At 41.1% G+C, this 15,088-nt stretch overlaps 1 protein-coding gene across 4 annotated transcripts in view; it reads right to left on the bottom strand.

Annotated features, from left to right (window-relative positions):
* The window catches only part of DNAH3 (dynein axonemal heavy chain 3), a 194,658-nt gene that overhangs the window by 19,229 nt on the left and 160,341 nt on the right, over window positions 1–15,088 (bottom strand). For all 4 annotated transcript variants that reach the window (XM_067706433.1, XM_067706435.1, XM_067706434.1 and 1 more), the window contains one exon: window positions 2,800–4,941. In XM_067706433.1, coding sequence (XP_067562534.1) covers window positions 2,800–4,941 — 2,142 coding nt within the window. The remainder of the gene's footprint in view (window positions 1–2,799; window positions 4,942–15,088) is intronic.

Genomic DNA, 15,088 nt, shown 5'->3' with positions numbered 1-15,088 from the left:
TGCTAAAGGAATTGGAGTTCCTTGGAGAAACATTTGTTCAAGATAAGCCTGAAATATATATGGTAGTTCTACACAGCGAGGAAGTTATCAAAAACCACTGGCGTATGTGAAAAGGATATTGATACAGAGGTGCTACCACAGGCCAATGACTGAATAATCTGAGCATCAAAAAGAATAATGACAGCAGTGGAGTAAAATACCACTATATTGGAAACATCCAATATGTTAAAACTAATACATTAATAATCGTACCAAAAACCCCCATCTTACTGCTTAAGTAACTTTGGAGGTCACTAGGGCACCAATTCACTATTCTGAAAGCTGGTAAATAAAGAGTATGAACCAAGCATCTTTTCTGCCTGTCCTTTTTGAACTATATTTAGAGTAAACTAAAGAGTTGATAAAGAAAAATCCTTCTTTATAGAAGAGTTCCAGCTAATAAATGTGGGAGGAATGATAGAATTAAAATATCATCATTTTGCAGCCCCTAATGAAATAATGGATCTGGGGAATGATTTTCTAAGGCTGATAAAACCATTAGGTCAGTGGTTCCCATTGGCTGCACACTGAAATTACCTGAAAAGCTTTATAAAACACAGTGCCTGGGTCTCACCTACAAAGATTTTAACTTAATTGGTTGAGGGTGAGGCCTGCACATGGAGATTTTCTTTTTTTTTTTCTTCTTTCTTTCAATTTTTAATTGAGATGTCCTCTTTATTTCACCCTCATTCTTGAAAGATAGATTTTACGTTTGCATACTTTCTTTTAGCACAATGATGGTATTATTCCACAAATTGCACTGTTGCTATTGAAACATTTGCTGTCAGTCTAACTGCTGTTCTTTAGAGGTAATCTTGTTTTTCTCACTGACTGCTTTTGATTTATTTTTTTACTGAAGTATATAGTTAATTTACAATGTTGTGTTAATTTCTGCTGTACAGCAAAGTGACTCAGTTATACACATATATACATTCATTTTTACATTCTTTTCCATTATGTTCTGTCCCAGGATACTGAATATAGTCCCCTGCACTATACAATAGGACCTTATTGTTCATCCATTCTACATATAACAGTTTGCATCTACTAACCCCGAACTCCCAACTCATCCCTCTCCCACCCCCCACCCCCTAGGCAACCACCAGTCTGTTCCCTATGTCTGCGAGTCTGTTTCTGTTTCATAGATAGGTTCATTTGTGCCATATTTTAGATTCCACATATAAGCGGTATCATATGGTATTTGTCTTTCCATGGAGATTTTCTTAAAGCTCCCTAGGTGCTTTCAATGGGCAGCCAAGATTGAGAACCACCATATTAGGTGAAAGGCTGATGGGAAACTTTATACAGGAGGCGGTGGAGGAGTCGCGAGCTGAAGCACACTGACAATGCCTGAACCCACTGATCAATCTTAATGAAAAAAGATGACCAGACAGTATGTGCCTCCTAATACGGCACACTCTGAGGGACACAGTACCTGCAGTTTCCTGGGAAGTTATCCCAGCTGAATCTAATCAAGCCTCTAGCACAGAGGGACAGTAACAAGCTACATACACCGTTGGATTTTACAGGCCTGTCCTCTCCCAACACAGCATCATCATTTTACAGACCATATTCTGACCTTGTCCCCATTTCTCTTCTCTACTTTTCCTGGTTTCCCCTCATTTCTCTTGTATAAGCCTGCCACAGAAAGGACACAGGGGAAGGAGAAAAGATGCTAGAAAGGGGTCATGAATTGAGCTTTGACAACAACAATAATTTGGGTGTAGGAACCTGGAAAGGGTACCAGTTCATTTCAGCGCCTTCCTCTGATTGCCTTTGAGGAGAAGTGCTGGCTTTCTAACCGGGTCAGGATACATGTCAAATTCCTCAGCTTTCACAGAACTGCCAACTATGTCATTTGCATTTCTGGTATTCTTTCTTCATTCAGCAACAGAGAAAACTAAAGCTTTAAGATTCCCCAACAGAATAGAAAACGAATCTATTTCTGTCAACAACTCACACCCTTTTATAATGCACAAACACTTTCTGGAAACATACACAAACTGTTAGTAGTGGTTGTCTCTAAGAGGGTTAGGAGGAAGATGTACCTTTCACTTTATACCAGGGTTTCTCAACCCCAGTACTATTTACATTTTGGGCTGGATGATCTTTTGTTGTGGGGGACTGTCCTGGGCATTGTAGGACAGTTAGCAGCATCCTTTGCTTCTATCTGCTAGATGCCAGTAGCACCCCCTAGTTTTGACAACAAAAATGTTTCCCCAAATGTCCCTTGAGGGGACAAAATGGAGCCATAGTCCTATACTTTTTGCGTTGTTTGATTTTATTTTATTTTTTTACTACATGCAGCATTAATTACTCAAAATATTTAAAAATTGAAAGAAAAGAAAGAAGCGTAGCTGAGAGAAGCAACAGTCTGAGAAAATGGTCTAAGACAAAGGTGATAAACTAGCAGTCACTTGGCTCAATCTAGCCCTGGCTTTTTTTAAGAAAAAATCTGAATGAGATATCAGGATTTAAAAATGGGTGATTTCTACCTTTCTGGTTGCTCTTGAAAAAGCAGATGATCTGGTCATCCTGAGATCACATTATCAGACGGCACAATGCACAAGAGCTGAGTAGCAGCTGCCCGCTTTAGGCAGGAGAAGAAGTCTTATGTTGCCCCAGCCCTGCCTTAGTCTGTTAACTGCTTGACCCTCAAAGCCATTTGAATTTGAGATTCCTGCTGTAAGGGACAAGCTATTGTCATCCATCCATGCATTCTGGGCTTTTAATATTCCTCACACAACATTCTGCCCTTACCTGCCATTGGGTCTGCACCCGGAGACAACACGAATATCAGTGGTATGCAGCAGCTGGAATCATTGTAGGACCCCTGGAGATCAAACGTAGGGGCTTCAGTGTATACGTTTCCCATGTGTTCAGCAACGAACTTCCGAATGGCTGGAATCATTTTGTCAGGCCGCAGACATCGGAGAATCGCCATCCTCTCCAAACCTGGAAGAAGTTTCCAAGATCCAGGGAACATCTCCTCATGGGGCCAGGCTGAGTCACAGATGAGCTTCCATTCATTAGCATTTTGTTCCAAATGTTCCATGAGGCCTTTCAGTTTTGGCAACGCGGATGCACGAACCACTTCTGCCCACGCCTTCTCAGACAGCCATTCGGAAACTGGGTTGGGGAAGGGGTTGTCCAGGGCAACGCCTCCAGTTAGAAGAAAGTACCAAATTTCCTCGTTAATTTGCTTTTTCTCTTTCATGATGCCTATCGTCAAGAGGAAGGAGAAAAGCAGCTTGTCCTTCTCAAACAGAGAGCGGCAGACATTGTTGTAGATGCTTAGAGTGAAATGTTCAATGATGTACTCAATTCGTAGCTCTAGTTCCTCGCTCCTCCTGCTATGGGCCAGGGAGTGCACGTAGAGGTTTATGAACCATGTCAGGGAGTACTGGTACATGGTTTCAATGTGGACCAGGTCAGAGATACAAAAGAAGATGGTGGCAGAGTGGACAGCCACTGGCTGGTAGCCCATCCGAGTCTCGTCGATCTGCATTTCTGTCACTGAAGCAATTTCCTGTTTCTCAGAGATTTCTTCGGAAAGCAGTTTGGAGGAGGACAAAATTTTGATGGCAGTCTCGTCCTCAAGGATGTTGCCCTCAGAAAGGGAAAGGACCTCCAAGATCTTATCTTCAATTTCCTTTAGCTGCTTCTTGTTCTTGGCACTTTCCACAATCAACTTGTTCTTTTTCTCTTCCAGTTCTGGCTTCTCCTTGGCAGCCACGATGCCAAGGAGTTGATCTTGGAGGCCCAAGGGGGTGATCATAAAGTTGAGGAGACAGACTTTCACGGCGACTTCAGGGAGATAATGTGGGTTCCTCAAACGGGTTGTGATATATAACTTAAAATCCCTGGAATATTCAATGATGTTTTCACCAAGCCTCATGTACTCAACCCCTTGCTGTCTGAATGTGGACTTGAGCAAGATGGGTTCAATAAAGGCATCCAGCTCTTCCCCAACATTTTCTAGTAAGACCGGGGTACCAAACTGCAGAGCGTTTTCCAGCATCCTCACGTAGTTGGTATCCGAGAACTTGATGACTGACAGCCTATTTGCTTTCTCCATATTCTTGATCCACTTATTGGCCTGCCCCTGAGGGTCAATCATTAAGGCCCAGCGCCTGGAATTGGATACAATGATGCCATTGTCAATGGAGAAGGAGTCAGTGGGCAGCCCAGCAATCTGCCAGGCACGAATTTTTACAGGGTCTCCTAATGTGTTGCTAAGACTAAAGTCACTGGAGCCGGGGATGACCTTGTCCTTACATTGGGCCAACCACCACTTTTGGCACTCAGCCCGATAATCCATGGTAAAGGCCCCCAGGTAAGCCACGGTCCCAGAGGACAACAACACATCCCCTGTCAGGTTAGTATAGCGGACACCCAGCTGCCGGGCAGCTTCTGTCCATCTGTCCTTCTCTCCCCCAAGACCACTGATCAGTTTTTCTGCTCTGATCAACTTTTGGGAACAGATTTCAATGTTTTCCTCCAACGCCTTTTTCTTGGTATTCATCTCTTCAAAGTCATCGTTCAGGGACTGGAGGCGGCCTTCCACCATCTTCAGCTCTGCTCGCTTCTGGTTCAGTTTTTGCATCTGTGTGTCCAGCTTCCCCTCAGCCTCCTTCAGCCGCTCCCGTTTAGGAGCTACCACTTTGGCCACACGATCATACACCTCCATGGCCCTCACCCACTTGCACAGACCCTCACACGCAGATGACACATTTTTAATCACAGCCGGCTGGAAATCCGGGTGATCGATAAACCTTTCCCGGATCCGCTTCATGATCATTGGTGGGATGTTGTCTTTGTCATATGTCTTAAGACTCTCCAAGAATTTCAGATCTCCGAGAATCTTTCTTGATACCCCCCAGTAATCTTCTGTCATTTTACCTGTTTGGGACAAAAAACAGAGATAAGACTATTATTAAGACATTCTGCCTGAAACTTACAGCCCTGCAGTGGCTACTTCTCATATTTGGCAAAGAAAAAAAAAAAAATCCAAGGTCTTACAGAGGATTTTTAGGCAGAAGATATGTTGTATGATACCATAATGATGGATACATGTCATTACATATTTGTGCAAACTTGTAAAATGTATAACACCAAGAATGAATACTAATGTAAACTATGGACTTTGGATATAATGATGTGTCCATGTAGGTTCATCAGTTGTAACAAATATACCACTCTGGTGGGGGATGTTGATAATGAGGGAGGCTAGGCATGTATGGGAATAGGGGGTATATGGGAAATCTCTGTATCTTCAACTCAATTTTGCTATGAACTTACAACTGTTCTGAAAAAATACAATCTTAATTTAAAAAAAAAGCCCAAGCTTCTTACCATGGTCTGGGTGGCCCACCAACCTTCCCCACCTCATCTTTGCCTTGCTCCCTGGTCTTCAGTCACAAGAACCTTGCTTCAATTCCTTGATGATCCCAAGTGCTTCGCTACCATGAGCTCTTAACCTAGGCTGTAAATGGCATCTAGATGGCTCCTGGCCAGACTTCAGGCTCATTTTAAAAGCCACCTCTCTGTGGAACATTTTCTTTCATCTCAGAGGCTAGAACATCCATTCTCTTTATAGCATTGACGGCAATCTGTGATTTTTTTTTGGTTTAGTTTTGATTGTCTGTCTCTCCCTCAAAGCTGTAAGCTTCTGGGGAGAACAAGATGGCGGAGTAGTATGACACTGAGCTCACTTCCCTCCATGAACATATCAAAAGTACATCTACACGTGGAGCAGATCTCACTGAAAACCAACTGTAGACTGGCAGAAAGACTCTTCTACAACCAAGGCTATAAACAGAGATCCGCATGGAGTTGGGTAGGAAGGGAGGAGAAGCAATGAGGTTGGGACCTGTGCCCCTAGGAGGAGATACAGAAGAGGAGGGGATATCACAGGCTTGGAGATCCTCCCTGGGAGTGAGGAGTTCAAACACATATTGGGCACGCTTGGGGTCTGGCACCAGGAAGATAAATTCCTTCAGCTGATTTGAAAACCAGTGGAACTTTTAGGACAAACTGAGACACCACTCATAAAGAGTGCACACAAGCTTGCCTACTCCCGGGAACACGATGAAGAAAGCAGATTGAAACTGCCTGGGGCACTGACCAGCTTCCCACCACAGCCCCAGTATGTGCCCGGCCTGCACCAAGTGCCTGCCCCAGCTCCTCTAGCTCTGGTGTAGCTCCCCACTAGGGTGAAGGCTTCCATTGCTGCGGAGAGTGTGCACTTGTGGGGGTGGGGTGGGGGTGGACCGAGCTGGTCCAGACCTGGCACTGCATCTTAATGGGATGAGGGTATCCATTGCTGGAGCTCATGGAGGCAGTGGATTAGGAGCTGTCTGAAGCTCCGACTGGTGTGCTGGGACCATCCCAGCACACACCTAGCCCACACAGGGTGCCTGCTCTGGCCTCCCTCGCTCCAGAACTGCTCCCCTCTGGGATAAAGGTGCCATTGATGGGAGGGGGAGAACACACATTTACAGAGAATGGAACCAGCTTGGACCCAACCCGCAGGGCTTCTGCTCCAGCACCATGGGACCTGCCCTGCCCCTGACGGGGTGGTGATGACCACTCAGCACAGGAGAAGGCTCATCTCACACCCAGCTCTGGCTCTAGCCCCTCCATCTCCAGCCCCCTTCCCACCAAGGTGATAGCTGCCAGCAGACCCTGGGGAAAGATGTGACCCATGCTCACTTCAAGATTCAGCTCTTCCACCAAAGCCACTGGGCACACATAGACTGCAAAGGGACACTCCCACACAAGAACACTCCTTTGAGACTGGGATAGGTAACTGTTTCATGTACTTTCATAGAGACAGAGACAGTTAAACAAAATGAGAAGACAGAGGAATATGTTTGAAACAAAAGAACAAGGAAAAAACCCTAAAAAACAACTAATGAAACAGGAATAAATAATTTACCAGATAAAGAGTTCAAAGCATTAGTAATAAGAATGCTAACTGAACTTGGGAAAAGAATAAATAAGCATAGTGAAAATTTTGACAAGGAACTAGAAAATATAAAAAAGAACCAGTCGGGGGCTTCCCTGGTGGCACAGTGGTTGAGAGTCTGCCTGTCGATGCAGGGGACGTGGGCTCGTGCCCTGGTCTGGGAAGATCCCACCTGCCACGGAGCGGCTGGGCCCGTGAGCCATGGCCGCTGAGCCTGCACGTCCGGCCCCTGTGCTCCACAACGGGAGAGGCCACAACAGTGAGAGGCTCGCGTACTGCAAAAAAAAAAAAAAAAAAGAACCTGTCAGAGCTAAGAATACAATAACTGAAATGAAAAACACAATGGAAGGAATTAACACCAGACTAGATGATACAGAGGAACACATTAGTGATCTGGAAGATAGAATAACAGATATCACCCAATCAGAAGAGCAGAAAGAAAGACAAATAAGAAGAAAAATAGGAAGCAATGAATGAGATCTCTGGAATAACATTAAATGTGCCAACATTTGAATTATAGGGGTTCCAGAAGGAGAAGAAAGAGAGAGAAAAGGGGCGAAATGTATTGGATGAAATCATGGATGAAAACTTCTTGAACCTGAAGAAGGAAACAGATATCCAGGTCCAGGAATCACAGAGAGTCCCAAACAAGGTGAACCCAAAGAGACCCATGCCAAGACATATAATTAAAATAGCAAAAATTAACGAGAGGATTCTAAAGGTAGCAAGAGAAAAACAGAGTCACATACAAGGGAACCCCCATAAAGCTATCAGCTGATTTTCCTGCTGAAACTTTGCAAGCCAGAAAGCAGTGAAATTATATATTTAAAGTGCTTAAAGGAAAAACCCTACAACCTAGGATGCTCTACCAGCAAGATTATCATTCAGAATTGAAGGAGAGATAAAGAACTTCTCAGACAAGCAAAACCTAAGAGTTCAGCAATACTAGCCAAACCTAAAAGAAGTGTTAAAATGTCTTCTTTAAGTGGAAAAGAAAAGGCTATAACAAGAAGTAAGAATTTATAGGAAAGGGAAAATCCCACTAGTGAAGGCAAATATATAGAAGAGGCTGTGGATCAACCACTTAAATAAGCTTAAAAGCTTAAATAAGATTAAAAGACAAAAATTGTTTAATCAATTATAACTACAATAAACAGTTAAGGGATAAACATGAAGATGTAAAGTATGACATCAAAAACACAAAACATGGGGGAGGGGAGTAGAAAAACATAGCTCATTTAGAATGTGTTCAAGCTTAAATGACTATCAGTTTAAGACAAGTAGATACAATTTAGGTCAACATATATGACCCCCATGGTAACCACAAATCAAAAATCTACAATAGATACACAAAAAATAGAAAGGAACATAGCATAAGACTAAAGAAAATGATCAAACCACAAGAGACTAAAAGAAGAAAAGAACTGAGAACTACAAAAACAACCAGAAAAGAAGTAACAAAATGGCAATTAAGTACATACCTATCAATAATCACTTTAAATGTCAATGGACTAAATGCTCCAATCAAAAGACACAGAATGGCTGATTGGATAAAAAAACAAGACTGCTGCTTATAAGAGGCTCACTTTAGAGCTGCTTGTAAGAGGCTCACTTCAGAGCTAAAGATCACTTTATGATCAAGTGGGATTTATTCCAAGAATGCAAGAATGGTTCAATACCCACAAATCAATCAATGTGATACACCACATTAACCAAAGATGAAAATCACATGATCATCTCAATAGATGCAGAAAAGGCATCTGTCAAAATTCAATATTTATTCATGATTAAAAACGCTCATCTAAATTGGTATAGAGGGAACATATCTCAACATAACTAAGGTCATTTATGACAAACCCACAGCTAACATCATACTCAATGGTGAAAAGCTGAAAGCTTTTCCTCTAAAATCAGGAACAAGATAAGGATGCTCATTCTGGCCACTTCTATTTAACATATTATTGGAAGTCCTAGCCACAGCAATCGGACAAGGAAAAGAAATAAAAGGCACCCAGAAGGGAGTGGAAGGGAAGGGAAGAAGGAAAACTGTCACTATTTCCAGATGACATGGTACTATATATAGAAAACCCTAAAGTCTCCAAGAAAAATAATAATTTTAACTGATAAATTAAATTTAACCAATAAATAACTGATAAATGAATTCAATAATGTTGCAGGATACAAGATTAATATATAGAAAGCTGTTGTTTTTCTATACATTAATAATGAAAGAGAAAGCAAGAAAATAATCTCATTAAAATCATGTCAAAAAGAATAAAATACCTAGGAATAAACTTAACCAAGGAGGTGAAAGACCTGTACTCTGAAAACTATAAAACACTGATGAAGGAAACTGAAAACGACACAAATAAATGGAAAGATATCCCACGTTCTTGGATTGGAAGAATTAATGTTGTTAAAACGTCCATATTACCCAAAGGGATCTATAGATTTAATGCAAAAACCTATCAAAATACCAAAAACAGAACTAGAATAAATAATCCTAAAACATACATAGAACCACAAAAGACCCTGAATAGCCAAAGCAATCTTGAGAAAAAAGAACAAAGCTGAAGGTATCACAGTCCTTGACTCCTTGTATGGTGTTGATACAAAAAAAAAGATACAAAGATCAATGGAACAGAATAGAGAGTCCAGAAATAAACACACTCACAGTCCATTAATCTACAACATAGGTGACAAGAATATACAATGGGGAAAAGACAACCTCTTCAATAAGTGCTGCTGGGAAAACTGGACAGCTACATGTAAAGAATGACATTAGAACATTTTCTCACATCATATATAAAAATAAGCTCAAAATGGATTAAAAACTAAATATAAGACTGGAAACCGCAAAAGTCCTAGAAGGAAACATAGGCAGAACACTCTTTGACATAAATCATAGCAATATTTTTTTTGGATTCATCTCCTAATGCAAAGGAAACAGAAGCAAAACTAAACAAATGGGACCTTATGAAACTTAAAAGCTTTTGCACAGCAAAGGAAACTATGGATAAAACAAAAAGACAACCTACTGAATGGGGGAAAATATTTGCAAATGATATGACTGATAAGGGGTTAATATCCAATATATATAAACAGTTCATACAACTCTATATTAAAAAACAAACAATCCAACCAAAAAATGGGCAGAAGACTTGAAAAGACATTTTTCCCAAGTAGACATACAGATGGCTAACAGGCACTGAAAAGATACTCAACATCGCTAATTATTAGAGAAAGCAAATCAAAACCACAGTGAGGTATCACATCACATCTGTCAGAACAGTTATCATCAAACAGACCACAAATAACAAATGTTGGAGAGGATGTGGAGAAAAGGGAACCCTCAAATACACTGGTGGGAATGTAAATTGGTACAGCCACTATGGAAAACAGTATGGAGGTTCCTCAAAAGACTAAAAATTGATCCAGCAATTACACTCCTGGATATATATCTGGAAAAAACAAAAACAGTAATTCAAAAAGACACATGCACCCCCAAGGTTCATGGCAGCATTACTTACAATAGCCAAGATATGGAAACAACCCAAGTGCCCATCAAGAGACGATGGGATTAAGAAGATATGGTATATATATATACAATAGAATATTACTTAGTCATAAAAACGAATGAAATACTGCCACACAGCAATGTGGATGAATCTGGAGGCTATTATGCTTAGGGAAATAAGTCCAACAGAGAAAGACAAGTACTGTATGTTATCACTGGTATGTGGAATCTAAAAAACAAAACAAATTAATGAATATAACAAAACAAACAGACTCACAGATATAGAGAACAAAGTAGTGGTTACCAGTGGGGAGAGGGGGGGGAGAGGAGCAATATAGGGGAAGGGGATTATGAGGTACAAACGACTACGAATAAAGTAAATAAGCTACAAGGATATATTGTATAACATAGGGAATATAGTCACTATTTTATTATAACTTTATTTTTTTAGATTGGCATCATTTTATTTTTTTTAACATCTTTATTGGAGTATAGTTGCTTTACAATGTTGTGTTAGTTTCTGCTGTACAACACAGTGAATCAGCTATACGTATACATATATCCCCATATCCCCTCCCTCTTGAGTCTCCCTCCCACCCTCCCTATCCCACCCCTCTAGGTGGTCACAAAGCACCGAGCTGATCTCCCTGTGCTATGTGGCTGCTTCCCACTAGCTATTTTACATTTGGTAGTGCATATATGTCAATGCCACCCTCTCACTTCGTCCCAGCTTACCCTTCCCCCTCCCCGTGTCCTCAAGTCCATTCTCTACGTCTGCATCTTTATTCCTGTCCTGCCTCTAGGTTCTTCAGAATTTTTTTTTTTTTTAGATTCCATATATATGTGTTAGCATATGGTACTTGTTTTTCTCTTTCTGACTTACTTCATTCTGTATGGCAGACTCTAGGTCCACCCACTTCACTACAAATAACTCAATTCCATTTCTTTTTCTTGCCAAGTAATATTTCATTGTATATATTTGCCACATCTTCTTTATCCATTCATCTGTCAATGGACACTTAGGTTGCTTCCATGTTCTGGCTATTGTAAATAGTGCTGTAATGAACATTGTGGTGCATGACTCTTTTTGAATTATGATTTTCTCAGGGTATATGCACAGTAGTGGGATTGCTGGATCATATGGTAATTCTATTTTTAGTTTTTTAAGGAACCTCCATACTGTTTTCCATAGTGACTGTATCAATTTACATTCCCACCAACAGTGCAAGAGGGTTCCCTTTTCTCCACACCCTCTCCAGCATTTATTGTTTGTAGATTTTTTGATGATGGCCATTCTGACCGGTGTGAGGTGATACCTCATTGTAGTTTTGAGTTGCATTTCTCTAATGACTAATGATGTTGAGCATCCTTTCATGTGTTTGTTGGCAATCTGTACATCTTCTTTGGAGAAATGTCTATTTAGGTCTTCTGCCCATTTTTGGATAGGGTTGTTTGTTTTTTTGATATTGAGCTGCATGAGTTGCCTGTATATTTTGGAGATTAATCCTTTGTCAGTTGCTTCACTTGCAAATATTTTCTCCCATTCTGAGGGTTGTCTTTTCCTCTTGTTTATGGTTTCCTTTGCTGTGCAAAAGATTTTAAGTTTCATTAGGTCCCATTTGTTTATTTTTGTTTTTATTTCCATTTCTCTAGGAGGTGGGTCAAAAAGGATCTTGCAGTGATTTATGTCATAGAGTGTTCTGCCTAGGTTTTCCTCTAAGAGTTTTATAGTGTCTGGCCTTACATTTAAGTCTTTAAGCCGTTTCAAGTTTCTTTTTGTGTATGGTGTTAGAAGGTGTTCTAATTTCATTCTTTAACATGCAGCTTCCAGTTTTCCCAGCACCACTTATTGAAGAGGTTGTCTTTTCTCCATTGTACACTCTTGCCTCCTTTATCAAACATAAAGTGACCGTATGTGCATGGGTTCATCTCTGGGCTTTCTATCCTGTTCCATTGATCTATATTTCTGTTTTTGTGCCAGTACCATACTGTCTTGATTATTGTAGCTTTGTAGTATAGTCTGAAGTCAGGGAGCCTGATTCCTCCAGCTCCGTTTTTCATTCTCAAGATTGCTTTGGCTATTCAGGGTCTTCTGTGTTTCCATACAAATTGTGAAATTTTTTGTTCTAGTTCTGTGAAAAATGCCGTTGGTAGTTTGATAGGGATTGCATTGAATCTGTAGATTGCTTTGGGTAGTAGAGTCATTTTCACAATGTTGATTCTTCCAGTCCAAGAACATGGTATATCTCTCCATCTGTTTGTATCAGCTTTAATTTCTTTCATCAGTGTCTTATAGTTTTCTGCATACAGGTCTTTTGTCTCCTTAGGTAGGTTTATTCCTATAATAACTTTATCTTTTTTTAAATTTTTTTTTAAAAATTTATATTTTATTTATTTATTTTTGGCTGCACTGAGTCTTTGTTGCTGCGCGCAGGTTTTCTCTAGTTGTGGCGAGCAGGTGCTACTCTTCGTTGTGGTGCATGGTCTCATTGCGGTGGCCTCTTGTTGTGGAGCATGGGCTTCAGGCATGTGGGCTTCGTTAATTGTGGCACACGGGCTCAGTAGTTGTGGCTCGCAGGCTCTAGAGCGCAGGCTCAGTAGTTGTGGCGCACAGGCTTAGTTGCTCCGTGGTATGGGGGATCTTCCCAGACCAGGGCTCAAACCTGTGCACCCTGCATTGGCAAGCAGATTCTTAACCACTGCGCCACCAGGGAAGTCCCCTTATAATATCTTTAAATGGCATATAATCTAAAGTAATTTTGAGTCACTATGCTGTACACTCAAAAACTAACATAATATAATAAATCAAGTACACATTTAAAAAAATTTGTATGCTCCTTCTGTGTTTACTACAATCTGGCACAGTGCCTAATTATCAGTTTTCAGTATGTATTGAATGAATGTTGCCCCTTATCCCAGTCACAGATGAAGAGGGCAACCGGATCCATGGCTATGTGTTTTGATATTCTTTTTCAAATATGGGAAGTGGGTCAGATGGAGCGCATTAGGCTGTCCTTGTGATGAATCAGTCCTTCTAGTGAGTGAGTAAGTGAGTGAGGCTGTCTCCAGACAAAGAGTGAGGGTGGGGGAAGCAGCTTGCAGACTTGCAACAAAACAGAAGGCTGTCCTTGGTCTGCCCAGAAACAAAGCAGGGCCCTATTCACCTTAGCAGCCTTCATGCTGACTAATGAATGAGTGAGCCCAGATCCCATCCCAGGGCAGTGCTCCTTTTGTTAATGTGTTAGAAAAAAGTCAAACTCTTTGACTCAGGTAATTATAAACCCTTGCCAAGTTCAGGCTCATCAAAAAAAATTGTACTTGAGATATCATATTAGGTACAACAGGTCAAATATGTCCTATTCCTAAAGCAAGCTTAGACACCAAAGAAATATTTCCCATGAAAGTTTTTGTTTGCATTCTAGGAAATGATCTGCTTTGTTTAAATTCAAGGTACCCAAAACTAATTTAATTGCTCTTCTGCTCCGTCCCAATGTACTGGCTAAATTCTGTGGGTTACATGAATAGTACCCAAAATTCATTTCAATTTTAAAATAAGAAAGGTGAATGATGCATCCTGTGCCCACCATCAATGATACAGGAAGAGAACGGATTTTTTGTGACCTGGCCATGCTTTGCGTATCTCAGCAGTTCTCAATCCTGGCTGCACCTTAGAATCACCTGGGAGCTTTAAGAAAAATACTAATGCTCAGGCCACACCCTAGACCAAAGGAATAAGAATCTCTAGGAGTGGGGGCAGGGGCTTTAGCATTCTTTAAACTGCCAGGTGATTCCAGGGTGTAGCCAGATTATACCTCAGCTGCTTCCCTAGAGGAGTCTCCTGTAATGTCTGCTCCCTGCTTGTCAATCCTCATCACCTTTGCATTTCTTCATGTGTTATTTGGCCTGAAACCAGCCAAGGAAGAGGGAATGATAAACAATGGGAAGCAGAAGCCAGAGTCTCCCAAATGAGGGATCAGAAATTTCTAACACATCGGAAGGAATGGAGGAACAGCAGGACTGTTTGAAGGATACGAAGATTCAAAAGATAGGAAATATCACTGGAGATGTTTTATAAAGTCCTTGTTCAATTCTAAGACACTGGTTTTACTGCAAGATCCTGCATCTAATTTGGATTTTAAGAATGAATTTTCACCTATTCATGCTTCTAAGGCTTGATTATATAAGCTTTCCTCTTTCCCTCCCCTATTCCTTTCTCTCCTCTTCTAAGTTTCTGTTTCCTTGTCTTCCTCAGGCCCATCAGTTTCAGTCTTTCCCTCCCTTGCCCCTGTCTCTCTCCCTCTAATCCTTCACCAGCAGCTCTTGTTCCTCCTCACCCCGTCCCCAACCCAGACCTCTCCTGTTCTCTCTGTGTGTCTTTGTCTCCCTGTCTCTGTCTCTCGTCTTTCTGGTCTCTTTTCTTCCCACTCACTCTCTATTTTCGTATGTCTCTGTATCTCTGGGGGTCTCTGTCTCCATTTCTCACTTTCAGCTTTTCTGTCTCTCTGCCTGTTTTTGTTTGTTTCTCTCTCCCGCCCATATCTTTCTCTCTCTGTCTCTCTATA

The sequence above is a fragment of the Pseudorca crassidens genome, chromosome 15 (assembly GCF_039906515.1).
Source record: "Pseudorca crassidens isolate mPseCra1 chromosome 15, mPseCra1.hap1, whole genome shotgun sequence".
Classification (NCBI taxonomy): Eukaryota; Metazoa; Chordata; class Mammalia; order Artiodactyla; family Delphinidae; genus Pseudorca; species Pseudorca crassidens.
This window is presented reverse-complemented; position numbering and strand designations above follow the sequence as displayed.